Source organism: Diadema antillarum, unplaced genomic scaffold (genome assembly GCF_040938485.1).
Source record: "Diadema antillarum isolate AM-2024a unplaced genomic scaffold, OU_Dant_1.0 seq00000150_RagTag, whole genome shotgun sequence".
NCBI lineage: Eukaryota > Metazoa > Echinodermata > Echinoidea > Diadematoida > Diadematidae > Diadema > Diadema antillarum.
The window spans coordinates 880954-901725 of NW_027271223.1; the positions used below are offsets into that span (position 1 = coordinate 880954).

The 20772-nt window shown below is 37.8% G+C and overlaps 1 protein-coding gene across 1 annotated transcript in view; it reads left to right on the top strand.

Annotated features, from left to right (window-relative positions):
- The window catches only part of LOC139727778 (dedicator of cytokinesis protein 1-like), a 136111-nt gene that overhangs the window by 38531 nt on the left and 76808 nt on the right, over positions 1–20772 (top strand). The window contains exons 4-12 of the mRNA XM_071638754.1: positions 1496–1545; positions 1989–1998; positions 6690–6782; positions 9192–9344; positions 12644–12772; positions 13429–13568; positions 14727–14808; positions 15548–15611; positions 16073–16223. Coding sequence (XP_071494855.1) covers positions 1496–1545; positions 1989–1998; positions 6690–6782; positions 9192–9344; positions 12644–12772; positions 13429–13568; positions 14727–14808; positions 15548–15611; positions 16073–16223 — 872 coding nt within the window. The remainder of the gene's footprint in view (positions 1–1495; positions 1546–1988; positions 1999–6689; positions 6783–9191; positions 9345–12643; positions 12773–13428; positions 13569–14726; positions 14809–15547; positions 15612–16072; positions 16224–20772) is intronic.

Below are 20772 nucleotides of genomic sequence, written 5' to 3' on the forward strand. Positions count from 1 at the left end.
CATGATTTTTTTTTTTCTCAAAAGCAAGTGTAAAGACAAGTTCTTTTTCCAATCTGAACAGGTGCATAGATTCTTGAGATACCTTCACACATTTGCCTACATGTATTGTATTTGTACATGTATGTGCGTAGGTGCTTGTCAGTGAAAATGATATCCATGTATAGATACACTATACATGTAAATGTTGATGAGATGGTATTGTATGTGGGAGCAACTCAGTGAGCATATCTATTTTGTGCTTCTTCTGAGTGTAGACATTCTACATAAAGTTCTTGTGGTGTGTGTTCATCCAGCTGTTTATCCATTTAATCCACAGATCCATCCATCCAACCTCTAATTTGTGTGTTATTTCCTTTCCATGCTGTAACATGAGAATAATCAGCTACTTACAGTGGTATACATTTGTATGACCATTTAAAAAGACGAAGTGGTTTGTGTCCTTGAGTTGACTGTACACCATCAAGGTCGCAAATGATAACGCAAATGATAAGATCCAATCAACTGTGATGAAGTTTACGACAATATACAATGTAATTATCATAAGGATATATTCACATTACCAACTGATTTTGATAAAAGTACAGTACAGTACATGTAGATCATACAGACATTAGTCAATACCAAATCTTTATTTTTTTAGTCATTAAATGGTTGACCAATGCTACAATGTATGTTAGCTCAGATTCAAGCAAATTGTGTTCAATTATGAATTAAATGGCAGAGTAAAATTTACTGTTGGTAATTGAAAACCACCAAGTCTAAAGTTGATGGTAAAATCAGTTCTTAAAACTTAATTTATGTAATACTGCTGACAACATCTGACAGAATTCATTCATACTACATAAAGCGTGGCGAAGTAGGTCTATGACTCAGTCTCATACTGTAATATTTTTCAGCTTAAAGGTCTGTGTCAAATTCTAAGATTCCATCATTTATGTTCATAAATCCAGATCATGGATTTTGATGAGACATGTTGAGAGAGAATACCAGGTGACAGATGAAAAGCAGTCTGTGGTTTTAGAAATGGCAGATCAGTTGGTGTATGATATTAACTTTAGTCTTCTTTTTATTTTGGGGGTCCTGCAGAAAATGAATTTCCATGATATGGAGGCCAATAAGTCATTCTCATGACTTAAAAGTGTTACACTGTGTCACTAGTTTACATGATGACCCATTGATCTGAAGAAAAGAAATGAATTGTGAAGTGCTGCAATTCAGATTTTGATTGCTTACAAATGCTGATGTACACTTTGTATGCTGCTGATATTGTTATGTTAATTCACAATATGTGTCTTTGCCAGAGGAAATGTCTTCACTTCACCATTCATAGTAAAACTTGTGGACTCCCAGATGCCATTTGTAGAATTTTGTTCAGCAATGCAGTAACTGTCTACAATTCATTTAATCTGCAATGCATCAATTTGTACATGTTCATTAACCTCATGTTTATGATACACCACTTTCTTTTCTTACCCCTTCCTTACTCTTTCTCCAGGGAATATTTCCCAAGAGTTATGTACACATCAAGGAGGTGGAGAGTATTGGGTGAGTATGAAGCACAAGTTTTCATTCCCTCTCAAAACATTCTTAATGTTGCAAGTCTTAGGTATGATTTTGTATACCAGAGCTCCCCCCCCCCCTCCCTCCCTGCCCTCATTAAAGACATTTTTTTTCAAAGCAACATTATAAGCAAAATTCACAGTTTGATTCATCATCTGCTGCACTTGTAAAGAAGTTTTGAAAAGCAGGCAATTAGCACCAGGGTGTGACGGTTTTGGTCAATGTGGGTACTGTTCAAGTGTGAAATCAGCTAGGGCAGAAAGAAAGGGGAAAATGAATGCAAAACGAAAGAAAAAGATTATGGATTTGAAAAGTTGATTTATTGCAAGGTACGCAGCTGATTTTTGTTTGATTTAGGAATGAACAGAATCTGACATGGTCTAGAATGTGCAATTGGCATCAATCCGTTGTTGTTCCTTCAAGCGTAGGGAGATACATGTATTGCACCAAGCTGATCATGCAGGAGTGATTGTGGAAGAAGTCTCAGTACTCCTTATGTGCTTGACTTGTTCCATAAATGTGACTGTTCTGCATTTTGCCCTCATACTGTACAGAATTGGAGCATGTGTCATAATGGTTCCTAATGGTACAACTTGTGATAAGGCTGCATTCACATTGAAGTATTCGGTATTCGTTATTCGCTATTCGCTATTCGCTATTCGGGCACCGAGTACACCATCACCCGCACCGTCAACTCACCATCCCATGCAGTGAGGATTTCTTCCTCCTACATCCCAGCAAATCTTATTAACAATTTCTAAACTGCATCAGAATGTCAGTCTACATGCTTATTTTTGCTAAAGGGCAAATCCAGACCAAAATTGTCATTATTTCATAAACGAGAGACGGTATACGCTGCAAGAAAATCGAACAAGCTTGATTCCCACTTTGCTATACTATTCGCAGCTATTCAGTACTTTCGAATAGTGCCCTCCTATGTGAAGCGGTGTGAGGAAATCCTATTGTTCGATTCAAGCTATTCGCGTGCCCTCGAAAACGAGCCCCGAATACCCAAATAGTATACTTCTATGTGAATGCAGCCTTAGGGATGACATAGGGAGGTTTTTTTTTTTTTTTTGGGGGGGGGGGGGGGGAGGGTGGGGGGAGAAGGGGCAGAGGAGGGTTATCTAGGCTGATTTCAGAATCAATTACTGTTACAGATGGGTGAACATGCAATTGTTATTGTAATCTACACCATGAAGGTGAAGAAACAAAACAAAGCAATGGTTTAATTGAAAATTTCAGTCTACAATATTGTCATTTCCACGACTTAATGCCACACCCTTTGAGAGGGGTTTACACATAGTTTTATAGCTCTAAGATATGACTAATGCTCTGTGGTCATAAAGCCCCATAACTCTGTTTGCTGAGCATCATCTTCAAAATACCACTGATATTTGCCCAAATATTCAGTAAAAGAGGTCACCAATGGTAATCACTGAACATTGTGAGGAAAGTAAACAACATGAGTGGGGATTGGAATGAGCTCAAAGGCATTGTCTATAACAGTGTGCCCTGTTTGAAATATCTCAGCTGAATGGTCCTCAGTGCTGCCGGAGACTCTGATACTGTGTGAATACAAAGCTATTTTGTCTACAGTGTAACAATTAAAAACAAATGAATGCATAAAAAATAGTGAAAAATCTGTAAGCAGGTTTACCAGTATGACACTGTATATTTAATATTTTCCCATAGACAGTAGGGTTAGAATAAACCATGTAATGAATGGTTTATTAACATGACATTTTTTCATAGATCTCCTGATAGTGATATTTTGTATCCTGGATGGTTTTGTTTCATTTGTTTGTTTGTTTTGTTTTGTTTCATGCATTTCATGCATTTGCATGTCATCACACAGCTCAGTCAGCAAAGTTCAACAATTACTGACATTGAGCTACAACAATGTACCACAATATCAGAGACTTTAAAAATATAGGGCCTTGTTGGTTGGTAAATTACCGCACTGTTCCAGATATGTGACAGTATACTTCCTATTCAATCCAACAACACTGCCGGAAATGGGTTTTACTTTTTGTTTGTCTACCAGTACAGTAGGTCCAAATCCTAGTTATAGTGTTTAAATCTAAGAGAAACATTTTGTAGACTCACAAATATATCAAAAGTGTGTGAGGAGTTTGTTTTGGTCTTGGGTGTACAATTACTGCTGATGACAGCTCTATTGCTGGCAGATTGAAAAATGTGAGTGAAATTCAACAGACTTTATGATCAGTGCAATCATTCAGATACCATCTGTAATAGTAATGAGCATAATCTCCTGTTAGCACCTCGAAATAGCAACAGTCATCAGAAGATGTCAACCCGAACATTTATCATCCTGTATTCTTCACGTAAAATGTTAACCGATGTCACACTTATTCTTTTCATATGAAACAATTTTTCTATGATTCTTCTGAAGAACTTGTCTAACACCAAACTTGTCAAAATCGTTACACAGGAGACATTAACATTCCAGTGACAAATATTACATAGTGTTTAGAATGTCAATATAACATTTAGTATGAATATTGCAATTATTGGTCATTTACGAGATTTGCTCAAATATGTTGTTTCATCACAATGCTGATCACGAAAACATAATTTTCTCTACAGTGAATTTTCATTGTAACCCGTTGAGGATGAGTCCCGAGTATACTCGGGCAAGTGTCTTGGATATGGGAAATGCGTGTTGTAGCAAAATCAGACTGGCCTCAACGGGTTAATGTCAGTAGAGCATGTTGGCATTGTCCTATAATTGATATAGACCCTACCAAGTTTGTGAGTGCTGGTACTTGTATAGTTTGAATAATTCATATTGCATAGTACTGTGCATATTATGTGCATAGTGCATCAGCAGATTAACTTAATATACTTGCCCTGCATGTGCATGATGTACTTTATTTGCCAATAATCATGCACATGAAATCAGTGCGTGCCTGCTCAATATCTACGCTAACAGTCAGCCTCACTTTATTTGTGGTGATATTGATTTCCAAGACCGAGGGGAATAGGGGATGGGGTTTGTTTAAGGGGGATGAAATTATGGATTCTCTCCATGGTAGCGCTCTGTTTGTAGCTTATTTTTCTGTAGTCCCTTCTATCCATTGACTCGCATAGTACATGTAACTAAAAGACAAGAACATTTATGAAATATTTGCTAGCAAGTCACTCATTTTTTTTTTCCTGGATGGCCAGATCTACAGTATAGTATTTTCATGTCAAAAGCAAAATCAATTCTTGAATTTTCAGTACCATACTTTGTTTTATTTAAAGTCTTTGATATTTCTAGTTCATTTTGAATATATCCACATTCAAGATTTTCGGATCTTTGAGATGAGTGGAATGTGGATTGCAGGGCATCCATACTTCTCAAAGGGCTTTCTCATACCTTGCTGCTACACAGCTGCTGTAGAAAGAGAAGCAATAATGACTGTACAACAGTATAGCCAATCAATGCTACAATTGTACAAGGTGACATTGTATACAGGTTTTTTTTTTCCATCAACCTTATTTTATTTCAATTCCCTTTTATGATACCTAAACAGCAAAGGTACTGAAATATCTTCGATCAATCTTCATACCAGTGAAACATTCCATAAGTGTCTAGATCTGTGCAAACAACTAGCAACATTGGAATGTCATGAGTAGAACTGCCTTTTCATGAAGCATTTCTTAAGAAAAGAAATCCATCATTGATAATTTTGTTGTTGTCTGTGGGTTTATAAAGTGAAGTGAATTGTAAGAGGGAGTTAGTGAATCCAAGCATTCCATCAGACACACTCATGAAAACAGAATAGTTACTGCTGTCTTTGTCCAACATGACGCTGCTTGATTCATACAGTGTTGATTTGCTTGTCTTGTTGCCAAGTTTGTCTGTGAAGAGAAGGAGGACATTTGACAAGCAATAAAGACCCAGAAAAGTCTCCTACTATGCTATCAACAGGTGGTCTGATGGGTATTCCTAGGGCATGACATACAGATTTACTACATGAACTCTTTTTTGAGCAGGGCAATTTGCCAGCACTCCCCTCAGCTATAATAATCAATGCTGATTCCCGTGGTGACCTCTTGTGTACAACTGACTGCAGGGCTCTTGATAAACAATCTGGTATTTTGATGCCTTCCATGGCACAGTCACCTTAGCTGGATTTTACAGAAAAAACAACAACAAGTAAATGTAGATGAATGGAAGGAAAAAGGTTTCATTAAAATCAGACCTAAGATAAGAAAGTTGATGTGAAAACTTCCAATATTTTCATGAGACAGGAACAACTACATGTATCGTACAACTTGGAAGAGATTGATGACGTCACCACAACTCAAATCTCCCAGGGATCAGTATATCAATCTTCACTTAAATTTGCTTGTATTTGCATGAAATTAGAAACATTGGAAGAGTAAATTGCATCCTTCACATTAACTTCTGTATTTGTAATCTTGTAAAAACCCATCAATAATGGCATTTAGAAGGAAAGGGTACATAGCTGCTTAATCAGCATCAACAACATGATTTTTGTAATATATACACTGTAGATTGTATTTGTGTGCAAACCAAGTGGAGAGTGGTGAGTTAATGAAATTGCCCCTTTGAGGTAGGATGTGTTGTTGTAACCAATATCAGAGATTGGTGAAAAAGTAGCTGCCTCATTTCTTGTCAAAAGTTGAAGACATAACTGTCTTATTTCTTGTCAAATGTTGAAGAAATTATTACTATTGTCTTTGTAGTGTGGAATTGCACTTTGAGATAGCTGCCCTCAGCATAAGGCGTCACTGATGGTCTAGAAAATATGTATTTATGGGGCGTCATTTTGAATTCCTCAACCCATAAATTATTAACTCAAAACTATGTAAAAGTGAGTAGGCAAGACTGGTGATTTTTTCTTTCTTTCTTTACTGGGCCAATTTCAGTAAACTTTGCATACAATGTTTAAAGTTTGGGGGATGAGAGTACTTTTGTACAAAATTTAACATCTGGACAAATATTTAGGTGTGTTATAATTTTTGTGACAGTTTTTAGTGGAGCCAGAAATTTCAGCAATATTCAACACAGTGAAATATTCCTTATGTCTGGTAAATCTTTGAATGCCATTTTGTTTGTCATGTGTGCCTTCTGTAGCATCTCAGAATCGAAGTCGGAAAGAGTAAAACCAAAGGAGACGCCCATCATCCAGGAGCTGACAGCTGTGTTAAGAGAATGGTGCGTCCTGTGGAAGCAGCTCTACGTGGTGAGATACTGGCATGTCTTCTATTCTTTATGTCCACTTATGTACTGTAAACGGGGAAATTTTCGCGGTGTTGAAATTTCTTCGCATTTCGCGGAACCACAAACTAGCATAATGATAAAAGCATGCAAATATTTTTGTTTGGCATATGTTTTTCTAGTTGATTTCCAATGTATGTCTTGATTCCACGCAATAAAAAACATGCAAATCCCATTTTACCCGGCCGAGTGTGAAAAATTACTCACGCAAAGATATCTACTTTTACAATATGTGTCAGCTTTATTCACAGACATCGAAGGTCTGTAGACTGCAACAACTTCTCAGGCATAACAGCATTTCTGACATTCTGTTAGAATCATGTTTAGAATTACACACTGTATAGACACTGAAATGACTCTCCTCACTGGTAACAGCAAACAGTTCTCTGCATACCTTCATGTGAGAGTTCATACTTTTATTGGGAAGATCCTATTGCAAAGGCTCAGCACTAATGTTGATGTAGGGAGTGGAAATGAGGGTGTGTAAGACCAATATCTCAAAAAGTTCACTGTTTCCCCCATCTTTATACATGGTATGCTCTTGCAAGCGTGCTATTGGATGCTGAAAGCTTATTAGTTTATCATGCCATGTTCAGAGAAATCCAATTATGATGGAGGCCAGGGAGATCTTGGTTAATTCAATTTAAAGGTGTACAGCCTGATAATGCCAGTCAATATTGGTAGTGAATCGATGCATACAAATAGCAGTTGATTCCGTCATAGCATGTTGATAGCATACACGTATGTACATACTATTGTAGCTTTGGTTGATTGCCAATATCAAATAACTTAAATGTAAACCACTGGTTTTTAAATAATAGGAATGACCTTGTGAGCCAAAAATATTTCTGCTGCATTAATAAGTGCTTCTTTCAGGGGAAATTAGGATGATGTCTTTGCAATGTAAAAGAGATTTGCAGGTCCTATGGATGATTTCCGTCTGTAATACGCACATTTTGCAGGGGATGCAAGCTGAGTCCCATGGCAGACTTTGATACCCTAGCCGCAGCAATGACAGAATTGAAAGTGCTTCCGCTGTGTAACCCTGGAAGGACAGATTTCATGGTTGCCTTCACCAGTGTTGCTGTTAGAAGGAGGAAATCTGTTCTTTCCTCTCATTCTCTTTCCTTCCCCAGTTTGCTTTCTAGTGGTTTTGATTGAAGACATCAAAGGAGATTTGACTTTAAGAGGGTCTTAGTGCTTGGCAGCGGTAGTTCAGTTTCAAAGGGTTGGTCAAAGTCTGTGATGACAGGATCTTTTAAAACTGGGTCAAGTTTATGAAAAACAAAACCAAAAAAAAAAAAAGGGGGGAGAAGTACAGTAGAGCAGCTACAGATTACCATCATTGACTTCTGGATTTTCTAAGAATGGAAAGCAGGGGATTCCAAGGGATTTGTATAGGCCTATTTGAAAAGAGCCTTTGAGATTGCCATGATTATTTTGAAGTGGGAGATGACAGACGATGAGGTAAATGAAATAAGACAAAGGAGGCAGTAGGAATTAGTTTTGTTTTGTTTTTTCTGCATGGTACAAGTAGTTTTGAAGGTGTCTCAGTCCTTATGTTTGTTACATTCTGTGTGATGGTGTTGCACCAAATCAAATTGAATGCCCAAATTGGTTTCTTTTTCAACCTCGCCTTGTGTGTCCATGACATGTCACATAATTCAATATAAATGACATCTCAGCTGTGAAAATGAATGGTCAAAGAAAAGTTGATGTTACAAAGTCATTTTTAATGGTTTACCTGAGCTGTGTAGAAGAGATGTACGTGTAACTCTGCATAAGTCATTATGCCAGTGATTTTTTTATTCCCCAAGGAATAAAGCTGAGAATCTACTAGTAATTGGGCATATATTGTATGTCCCCTTGAGTGAATAGAGTGGTGTTTTTCCTTCACCAAATCATTGTAATTTTCCTTCAGAATTTCGTGAGGTTTCCACCTTACCAATTCATTGATGAATCTATGTACAGTGTATGCTACTTGACATTTAAGCTCTAGAATTCTCATGAAAAGTTATTCCAGGAAATTACCAAACAAAAAGATTATTTAGATCATAGAGAAAGTCCTGTAAACTAGTTTGCATGTGGAATACTTTTCCCAACAAGGTGAACTACAAATGATGATTAATGAAAAGTTTTTGAAAGGGGCATCATCAGTCCATACTAGTACACATTATGTGTGTCATTGTTTATTTGTTTTTCAGCATGTGATAACTATGTTTTTCTCTTGGGATATGTTCACTGCACGTGTTTATTCATGTTTGGTTGAAAGGCATTGCAGTTTTGATGATAGCAATCATCACTTGACCTCCTTGTGTGATGTCTTCTGCATCCTTTGTGTCATTTCCCTCCTCCTGCTGGTTTGTTGTCATAGAAACGGGACTTGGAGAAGTACAACCTGGTGCACAAAATGCTGGTTGAGCTCATCGACTACCGGAGGCAGATGATTTCAGGCACACTACCAGTGGATGAGATCAAGGAGATGAAGCAACATGTGACGGCCAAGATTGACTTCACCAACAGGCAAGTCTGCCTTCTTGTTTTGGGGTGTGGTTCTGTAAGCATTCCAGAGGATAATACACTGTACATCCTTCACCATATTTAACTATAGATCTTTTATCCCCTTTTTTCTTCTTTTCTTTCTTTCTCTTTCTCCTATTATACTGCTATTACTGTTTCTACTACTTCTACCCTTACTACTACTACTACTACTACTACTACTACTACTACTACTACTACTACTACTACTACATCTATTACTACGACGACGACAACGACTATGACCAGACTACGACCATGACTACTGTTACTACTACAAATACATGTGTACTACACCAATATTACTGCATTTTTTCCACCAGGACCCTGGATGATTGAAATGGCCAAATACTAGTCACCCAAAAACTAGGCGGTGTCATTCGTTTTTCTTAAAATGGGAATACAGTTAAATTGAAAAACACAAAGACACAGAAGCTCTGCATTTTGTAACATAGGTTGCATGTTTCACAACTCTGATTTAAATATCACAACTTATTTCAACTTGATGAATGAGATACCTGTCCTGTGAAGGCAGCTCACAAACAACAACAAATACAAGCACAAGCTAGTACATGTAGTACTCAACAACAAGTAAAGGTGCAGACAGGGATTGCCTTCATTGTTCATTGTCAAACATGAAAGTCCTTAAAGCCAAATGTTTGATATATATACCTAGTCATACTCCAAAGTTCTATCTCGTATGAGGCATTTTTACTGAGATTGAGAAGGTACACTGACAGGGACTTTCACTATTAAAAGAGAAGCACTGGGTGGGACATCCCCATCTGACATTCCAGCCCTGTGAATATCACTGCTCCCAGATGGTTTCCCCGCCCCAGGGTGATGGGCAGGGGTCATGACCCCCACCTCCCAGTGGACTTCCGATAATACCTGGATGCCCCATCCTTCCATATCAATTTCTGTCAAAGTCAAGGGCCAATGTTTACAGTGGCACTTTGGCATCCTTGCCTGTATATCATGCACACTCAAGATTGTATCCCCACGTACCAAACGGAGAAAGTGCCTACCCAACACATTGATTTGCATGTGCATGTATGTTTAATATCCATGTACTTATAAGAAGAAAAGTCCAGGTTTCCTTACAAAAATAGAAATCATGGTATACGAACAGCTTGTTCAAAGCATATCCAATCAGTTGTGTATAGTCTATGGTACACTTCATCTTGCTGCAGTTTTTGTACTGTTATCACATGATCATAAAATAACTTCCATCAATTGTGTAGCAGTTACAGACTAGAATAGATTCATTGCAAATGTTTTTCAAGATGTATAGGTAGTAAGGATGTTTTGGTGATGATTTTGTTTTAGTGGATGGTCTTCAGTGCTATGATATGCCACCAGGGGACAGTTCCTCTGTAAACGTGGTCCTCTTATTAAGTCTTTATGTGCCACGTTCGCACCTCCGACTCTGTCGACGGCGTGCCAACTTCGCATATTCTGCTCAACAAACAAAGCCGCCAAGACCGATCGATAAACCGCTAATTACTGCTAATCCCGCGGCACAATGAAAGCGTTTCTCGTGCTTTTGTTCCTCTCATAAACGGCTTCCATTCTATGTAATGATCGACTATCAAGCGATGTTCCCAACTAGATTTGCTCGTACATTCTAAGTTTCTGTCACGGTTTAATGTGCAAAAGTCATGCCTTTACAGTAATGTAGCAACTGGTCATTCAAAAGAAAAATTGAAAATAGAGTCGTCATACAATTTATATCGAAACAAAGCTTGGCATTCCTCTTTAACTTTGCCTACTATTATGCCCATCTTAACAGAAATTTGTAGAAGTTATAGAAATTGGAAACACAGAATTCTTTCTCAAAGCATGACTACCTTCGTGTCTCAGAATAACATGGCACACAGGGGGTTTCCACCATGGCACGTAAAGAGTTAACAAGTGGGACAGTCAGTTGAGTAGAATGGTATGGTAATTCTGCGTAGGCTTGAGTGAACTGACTTCAGGCTCCGATACCTTGTTGATAGGTATGGAACCTCTCATGTGTGACCATAATCCAAGGTACCCTGTCAAATGGCCAAACGTACACCATCATAATGAACACGCAGGGAATCACATGCACACACTCAAACGTGTGCACACACACACACACACACACACACACACACACAATAAACAGATTACAAGGGATTAGTGACAAGGATAGCGTCTTGTGTACTTTGAAGGTTACTAATACTCTCTAGCTGCAATGTAGATACTGGAAAAACTCAACAAAACAACAGACAAAGAAATAAAGAAGAAATCAAATCTCTTTTCTTCAGTAGAAATCCTCTATATCAAAATGTCTTGAACATAGTCTCAGTCTGAAAGCCAACATTTCACATCTGACAGTAAGCTGATAACAGGCACAAGTCAAAGCTGCTTTTGAATTACACAATAGGCATTGGATTTGTTTAGTGGACTGTTGTACTCAAAGAAAGGAGCACTTTGGCAGAAAAAGAAGCACCCCAAACCTTGAGTATTATGCAGCTGAAGCCTCAAAAACTGTCAACAGAATTGAGGGCATGTAGCTGGAAGCATAGTTACATTGTTTGTCGCGGAGAAATGAAAACATGTGATTATGGAAGTCTTGTGGCTTCCCTCAACAACCTGTCCAACTTCAGTTTTGGGCAATTTTCGTGAAATTTACTCGAAATTTACTCTTGTGAAATCAGAAGGAAAGTACAGTGTTGTACTTGATGAACTGAAGTAATGAGTCTGATTAGCAGCAACCCGACAGACTATGCTGAGGATTGATTCAGGAAATTTGAAGAACTTGTCTTTCAGTGTGTCAATTACAATCTAACCAAAAAGGGGAAAAAAAATAATAAAGAAGTATGCAAACTGAAGGCATTGACCTGATAGAGCACATTCTGCTTACATGTGATGTCAATACAAGTTTCATCCTGATGTCACCAGTTTTGAAGTGCTGATGAGATGTCATAATGAGATTAAGCAGTCGTGTAATTAGATTTTTACACTCTACTTATTGTATTTCGTGTGCCAGTAGTATGGTGGATTAATGTGTATGGCCATGGAATTCCAAAGTGTAGTCCATGTATGAAGACAAAAGAGTTCTCCTAAATAGATGAGGTCGTGCTTTGTATCTACCAATACAACTGGTCTCTGTCCTCAAGACTTACATAGCAGGTTCTCAGAATACCCACTGGTGTGTCCTTGATAGCATTTTCTGCTGGTACTGAATGACTATTTTGATCCAGATTTCACTGCACGACTGATCACATAGTATGTACCCTTGTGTTGCTCTACAGGAAGTTGGGATTGGACCTGGTGATCAGAGATGAAGAGGGCAGCGTTCAGAATCCCACCCAGCTCAGCTCTGTGTCGCTACACAGGATGCATGAAGTGGCCACACAGCGGATCATTGGGCAGCAGGAGACTTCGGTATATGCACTTCCTATTTTCTTAAATTAAACCAAAAGAAACCATACAGCAAGCTCAGAAAATCAGGAAAAAAAGCAACATGTATTCATGACATCACAAGAAACAAGAAAAGTATCTGAAGAGCATGAATTATGGAAAATAATGGCTGTCTTTGCCAGTGCAACAAGAAGATTTGTACTGAAATACAAAAAAAAAAATATTGTACAAAAACATTAGAACAAACTGCTTCATGTCAGTGTATGTGATATAAATTGTGAAACATTTGCTGACAATTGATGAATGTTGAAATGTGTTTGACATTTTCTACATATTTAGAAAGAGAGAGAGGAAAGATTTAATGGTAAAACAGTGATGGTGAATTCTCATACATTTCCTGTATATTCTTTCAGAACTCTTATCTATGGGTATGGGTACTTGAGTAGAATCTCTAATTGTGTAGGAGTAAGTGGATATTAGATTAGTAAGGGATGCCTTGTAAAGAACAGTTTGCTTTGTACCACGTAGGCATAGATGTACAGTTAAAATCATTCCCTTTAAATTGGTTTGGATGGTGGATTGGATGTCTTATTTCAATTTTTGTTCCCCAATTTGTTCAATTCCCAGTTTGATTGGATGTCTTATTTCAATTTTTGTTCCCCAATTTGTTCAATTCCCAGTTTCTACTGAGGACCAAAAAACAGAGTACTGTGTACTCCTACAACCTGTACGTCATGGTGAAGAACGTGGTGTGTAAGATTGGGGAGAATGCCGACGTGCTCATGAGCCTCTACGATGGCAAACTCTTCCAGCATATCAGGTCAGTTTATACCTGGGCAGAATTTGGCAAAACTCTGCATGTTTAACCAAATAACCAGCCTTATTCCACTTACACTGTAGAAGCCAGTACTTGAGAAATATACACCCAGTGCATTTGATGGCGTAAAAGAATGATCCTCAAATCATTAGAGTGTATGATAAAATATGCTAATATGTTAAGGATAGCTCACATAGAGCAGAATTGTATAATGCCATATCAATCAAAAGGTCAAGTCACAAAGAAGCAAGAATGTAGTATCCATAAGTGAAAATCAGTATGCTCTCAGGAATGAACTGCTTATTAAAGACCATGCACAACATTTAAAGCATCAATGAGTCAAGGGAAGGCAAGTTTATGATCAATAATCGTAACCTTTGCCAGGTTGAGATTTGAAGCTGTGAAAGAAAAAAATGACAGAGATTTCCTGATTTCAGAATTATTAAGGGGGTAAATGTTGGTCATCATTATCACATTTATACCTACGACTAAGTGACTATCTTGAATTTTAAAATGTGCAATGTGAAAGCACAGTACAAATTGTAGCTCAGAGGGAGCCAATGCTTTCTTTCTTCCGCTCTCATGAAGTTGAAATACAATCTTCTGTGTTGCATTAAAGCCAGTCGTAATCATTACTGCTGATATGGGCTGTTGAGACATCTGAAATTCTAAGGCAAGCAGTAATACATGCTATTAAAGCACATACTTGGTTTCATGCTGGCCATAAACAGAGAATAATCATGTGTCCTGTGGCAATGATTTGTAACTTTAATCTTTATTCACCAAAGACTCTAAAGAGGTACAAGGCTATGCCTCTGAAAATACAATTATAAGATGTTATAGACAATGCAAGCAGTGACATAAAATACTGGAATCACAAAAGTTCTACCATGTTTTTGTGTTCTGGGAAAAATCACTTTGAAAAGCCATGTGAAATGTTAACTCCTCTAGCAATGTTGTTAACCCATTGAAGGCGAGTCCTGAGTATACTCCGGCAGGTGTCTATGGGAAATGCGTGTTGTAGCAAAATCAAACCATCGTCAATGGGTTAGTATCATGTTGAACAACCAAGCAAGGAAGTGAATGAGATAACCCATAGAAAAGAGAATTCTACAGACAAACAGCAGAAAGTCATGATTCTCTGACATGTCTCTTTCACAGCGAGGCGTATGTAGTCAAATGGAGTAGCAAGGGAACACCAACTGACCTCAGCTTGCTGCACAACCTGAAAACCATCTTCACAGTAAGCATATGCTAATCTTCCACACATGTTTATCAAGATTCTCCTTATACCACATGTGTATTTAAGGTGCCAGCCCTTCTCACATACAGTGCTTCTTTAGATTCATGTGTTGGGTACTAGTACTCATAGTACCATAACAAAATTTATTGATTTATGGCTGGTTGTGGTAAACACATTGGATTTCTCAGTGCCCATTTTTCAAATATCAGTGTCAAGTAGCTGTGGACTAAATCTAATAACCAGCTGAATGAAGTGAAGTATGTTATTGCATGACTATGTGCATGGTGTATTCTACAAATTTTGCTGATACTGTTTCCCAAAATGTTGATAACTTGTTTTGTTTTGTTCTCTATAAGTTTCACAAAGCAATAATAGACTTTTTAAAGGGAAGGTATCCCTCAGGAAAGAACACACTTCTGACAGCGTGAATTGGTCCACTTGCATTTACTACTGAGATGACTGTGTAAAAACTACATTCTAATGAACTTTTCTTTACTTTATATTGTTGACCTAAATGTACATAAACAACAGACATGTTTCTGTCTCTTCTGTCAGTAAGACAAGTCTGAGGGCTTGAAATTTCTTCTTTTTTTTTCTTGGCTGGAGAGGCAAAACTTCCGAGTAGCATCAACTCATATGGAAGTTTTTGTTCTTTTTTAGAACTGTTGATACCAGTAAATCCTGAAATGTTGGTTATTATAGAGTATAATGAATTTCTCTCTTTTTCTCTCCATTTTAGGATCTTGGTGCTAAAGATCTCCAAAGGGACAAGATATTTCTTGTGTGTCAGATCATCAGGATTGGTGAGTGCCTCCATCTCAATCAAAAGATTCCCTCCCCAAACTTGCTGTATGCGCTGTACATTGAAACATTTTGACATGGGTCCATTCATAAAACTGTGCATATAACATTCATTCTTTAATTGATCACATATCTTTAATCCTCCTTTGTTTGTCTGCACATCAGAGTTAGTTTTCTCTTTCCATGAGGCTTGAACATTTCTAAAAACTATGACATCAAATCAGCAAGGGAATAATCACACATTCGAAAAATAATTCACAGAGGCCAATTGAATAGCTCCCAATGAATATAATTCATGAAGTCAAATTGAAAGGCTCCCTTTCCTCAGAATTTTTTCCTCCATTACAGATACTCTGATAGTAGAATCATATAGGGGAAAGAAAAGTCAACAGTTTTTTAGCATTACAGGATGAAGAAGTTTGCACTGAATTCGTTGTTGCGTGTGCATGTCTTTGTGTTACAGGGCGCATGGAACTGAAGGAAGGTGACCACAGCAAGAAGTATACCACGGGACTAAGGAGACCGTGGGGTGTAGCTGCCATGGAGATTACAGATATTGTGTCAGGGAAGATGGACACAGATGATGACAAACAGTACTTTATTCCATTCCAACCGTGAGTATAACTTGGCACGCACACTCAAGCTTTGATCAAACATTTCTTCATTGACTGTGAACACTTTAAAGAGATTATTTTTCTTTCTCTGCATTTAGTTGTAGTTTTGTGTTGATATTTTCATGCCTCTGCCCTGAAGGGTGTTTGAGGCATTGATGATATTTGTGTGTCACTCTTAACATTTACAGAATTATCAAGTCTGCCGTGGTAGTTAGTACCTTGTTTGAGATGAGGCAGTGATTTGGAGGTGAGGTGCTCATTAGGAGATCAAACTTAAGGGGGCTTTCCCAGTGTGAAAGAAGAGAAGCAATGGAAACAGTTTAGAATAATGGATGTACCCTCGGCAGTACTTCATATTCTTACGAGTGGGATGTAATGTTGAGGCACTCAGATATCGCTTTTGAAGAGTTTATTCCCAGGAGTACCTATAATGGGTCTTGAAGTTGAAACCGAGAGTAGAGCCCTCAAATAGATGTGAATGTTTATTTTGTGATCGTCTCATTTCTCATGCTTGAGTTCCTGTGGTGGCCTGGCTGCCATAGAACGTGTGGTGTTTAGCCTGGTGTATTTTTATCTGTATTGTTGGTGTGGCTGGGAGTTCACATTTAGATTGCTCTATCTTTTGCCAGTAGTGTCAATGCCCTGTCACCTAATACTCTATAAATGATCTGTCGTAATCTCTCCCTCCTTTTCTCATATTATTTTTCTCTCTCACACTCTCTCTCTCTCTCTCTGCCTTCATTTCTCTTCCTCTTCCCCCTTCTCTATCAGTCTCTCTCCTCTGATTGTGTCCTTAAGACTTGTGTGGATGGGCAAACATAATAATCATTTCATACTCCTCCACTTTATGCCCTCAATTGCTGTAAATAGGTTTAAAAGTATTGGATCTTGAGAAATAGATGAATCGACCATAAGTTTGTGGTGTGTAGCAATCTATTCATCCCCAAACAAAATATGCAAGTAGAAAAGACAGACATTAAATTGTAATGCATTCTGTGGGAAAGTATGTATGAAAGGATCAGTCACAATCTACAATAACTACAGCTTTTGTTATCAAATGTACATTTTTAAAAAAAGAAGAAGAAAAACTGGAATATATCACAGAGCTGCCAAGTCACACCGATTCTACAAGAAGCTTCCTGAAAAATTCAATATCTCTCTGTGTATGTATTAACAAGAGAATAAAAAAGCCATTCTAAAAAGGGGATCAGTTTCGCCTGTGAAGATGCGTGCAACATGCAAGCACATGTCTCTTTATTGCTCTGTGGAACCTCCATTATTTTGTTATATGAATGTCAGCAGCCTCAGTATCAGTGTATCAGTTGTAGGCATTAAGGAAAATCAGTAAAGTTCAAGTATATCTAGATACCTCATTAGACATCATAACCCAAGTATGATACTGGTAGAGAACCCTACTCCTGCAGTATATTTCTTCACATAATGCAGAAAATGTGTGATTTATTACTCTCAACTGACATGGCCTGAACTAGGCTTATAAAGTGAAACTCTTTTGTTAGTTAAATTCCATTCCCAGGCAGGCCATAAAAGAATAGTAAAATATTCTGCTGAAACTACTCACAATGATGTATAGTAAATAAAGACCGCAAATTTGTTTCAGGGGACTGAACCTCTGCTTATTTAGAGTACAGACTCAGTTGTAAGTATTCCCAAGGAGAACATAACTATGAGGCAGTAGGGAGAGAATTTTTTTTTAGTTTAATTTCAAATTCAATTTTTTTTTTCATATTTCTTGGTGAAAAAAAAATACATCAAATATAACAAAATGAAATGATCCATGATATCCAGCTAGGAAGCATAATAGAATATTGCAAACATATAGAACAAAGTGGCCAATCTATGAAAGATAGAATCTGAGAATAAATGCTAAAGAAATATGATGGACCCTACTTACAACCAAGCTTGTTGAGCGTAGGTCCCAGTATTCAAATCGAGTGTAAAGATTAAGATTTAGTTCAGAGCAGCAAAACCCTGGAAAAATTACTCCTGCCCGTCCAGAAATGCAGAGAAAGTGACTACCTCATTTTACACCTGTCAAGCATGGTCTTTGTGGTATTGTTTTCACTGACATGCTTTGTACCCCATTTCATGGCCAAGTACAGCAATTTCTGTTCTTATCTTACCAATGTGCAATGATAGATACATATGTAGTCGTGTGTGGTCCAAAGAGCAAGTGAAAACAGGAACAGGGCTGTGCCTTACTATGAGAAAACAAGAGGGCTGAAAAGTGAGAGAAGACACTCTTCATGTGGTTTTTACTTCAAGTAAAGGTTTGCAGTGCAAACTTATCAGCTGTTAGATTTAAGAGTTCTTTCAATGGGATGAACATCATACCTAACTATTAATTGACATGCTATCTTTCTACAAAAGAAGAATACACTGGGCTTTGTTGAGGCAGCTGAATGCTACCTTGACACGTTGAAGAACATGAACCCTAAAGCAGGAAGGAACTGCTACATTTCCGTGCCAAACCACATGGTTGCTGTCAGCCAAGTCCAGGACATGCATGGTGTCCCTGGATGATTGGGAGAATTGTAATCCTTGCACAATAGAACCAGCTGTGGGGAAAGTCTGCAAAAAGTTTCAGACGGATGTTTTATCTTTTGCAATAATGGTTTGAACTCGCACACAGCATCTTGAATGGCATTCAAAGAAAGGAAAAGCAATTCTCCACACAAAGCAAAAGATGGAAGAAAGGCAATGTGTTGTTGGTCTTTGTTTATAGTTGTTTTTGGTGGGGCTACAAAGTTTTACAGTGGGGGAATAGCAAGACTGACAATATTTGGAGAAAGTTGCAAGGAGTGTACCTTTGCTGTGTGTATAGGTGTACTGGTCAATGGTCACATGCATATTACCAGTGTGCCATCATTTTGTACTGTAAACATCGATATTTTCTTGTGATTAATTTTTCATGTTTAGTGGCTCAAAAACATATTCGCTGGTTGTTGAATTTGCACTGTGCAACTGTCAACCCATTTACAATGTGCAGAGAAAATTGTCAAGATATTTTCACGGGTTTTAGAATTCTTGCTAGCCAGAAGTGGCATGAAGTACACGAAAATTAATGAACTGTGAAAATTTCTGCGTTTACAGTAGGCAGAAAAAGTGGGTGTGTCCTCCACCACTGGTATTGGAGCTGGACTGCCACAATGTGGCGTATGTACATTGTAAGTGGTTGCAACTAGCAGCAACATGGTTCCAGCAGGCACATAATATACTGCCACTTGTGCCATCATCTGCAACTGCTGTTTTTGACTGTATCAAGCGCTATATTTGATGATACCAAATTCAAGTCTGGTTTCCACAAGTGCAGCCACAAGCATTCAAGTTTCATCATCCAAGTGCATGCACAAGCAGTCGTGCGTTTCATCCACACTTCACCTACATGCTGTCTAGTCATAATTGCATGCACCTGTTGTAATCTTAGTATGACTTTGGCCTTTGAGACATTTCTTTGTGTGAGTGCATGATCACATACCCATTTGGAGAGCAGAGGAATGTAAAAAGTGCACTGCCTTTTTATTTCCCTGAAGCACTTTGTGTCAATGATGTGCAACATGAATCAGAACCTGTAAGGATGCTGTGGTAAAAATCAGCTCTTGTGTGGTTAACCCTGGCCTAACTACAAGGAATTAGATAAAAACCTCTGACAAATCCGCATTTTAATGGACTCATTGTCCTTGGAGTTCGTTTCCTCAGAGGTGAAAATAACCTCATATATCTCATAGACCCATATCAGATGACACAATAAAGGTACTTATTTCTGAAAGCCCCAATGAAAGAGTTTCCCAAATTACCAATTTTAACAGCTGATAGAGTCATCGTGTTGATGTCACCAATCTTTTCTAGTTTTGGGCCATTAATGCCATCTTGTTCCACCATAGATTGCTCATAATGAATAAGTTTTCCTGTTACATCCTTGACCCATGTTTAAGTGGATTGTTGTTTTTATTTGACTGGAAGGAGGACAAAGATTTCAGCTCTCTTTTGTGAAGATCAACTTACTTGTAGAATTATGGTATGCCATTACTTTCCTTTTTCAGTTTTACATAGTGTATTCAGAATCCACTTCGAATTGTTATCAAAATGTACAGACATATTCGTTTGTCACTTTCTTTTGTATATCAGTGGCTGCATGAAAAAGTCACAATTTTTATTTTCATTAAGAAGTTCCAAGAAACTGTTTGAAGACACATACAGCATACCATAATTTTAAGTTTCTTTTGACTTTGAATGTCTATTTGACTTCTTTGTAAAACAACCCCAGAAAACTTTGTTCATTAATAAAGCCAGATCTTGGAATGAGATGTGAGGTCAGTGTGTTACAAATGAGATAAGTCCAATGCATGATAAGGCATCAAACTGAGATTGCAGTTCAACTCCAGTTCCAAATTTACTTCAATAAATAGAATAAAATCATACAGGCAGGAATGGTAGAAATTCCTTCAACATCTGACATGTCAAAAAGAGAAAATTCTCAAGATCTTCATATTATGGCACATGTTTTCTTTGAAATCAGTGCAAGTTAGAT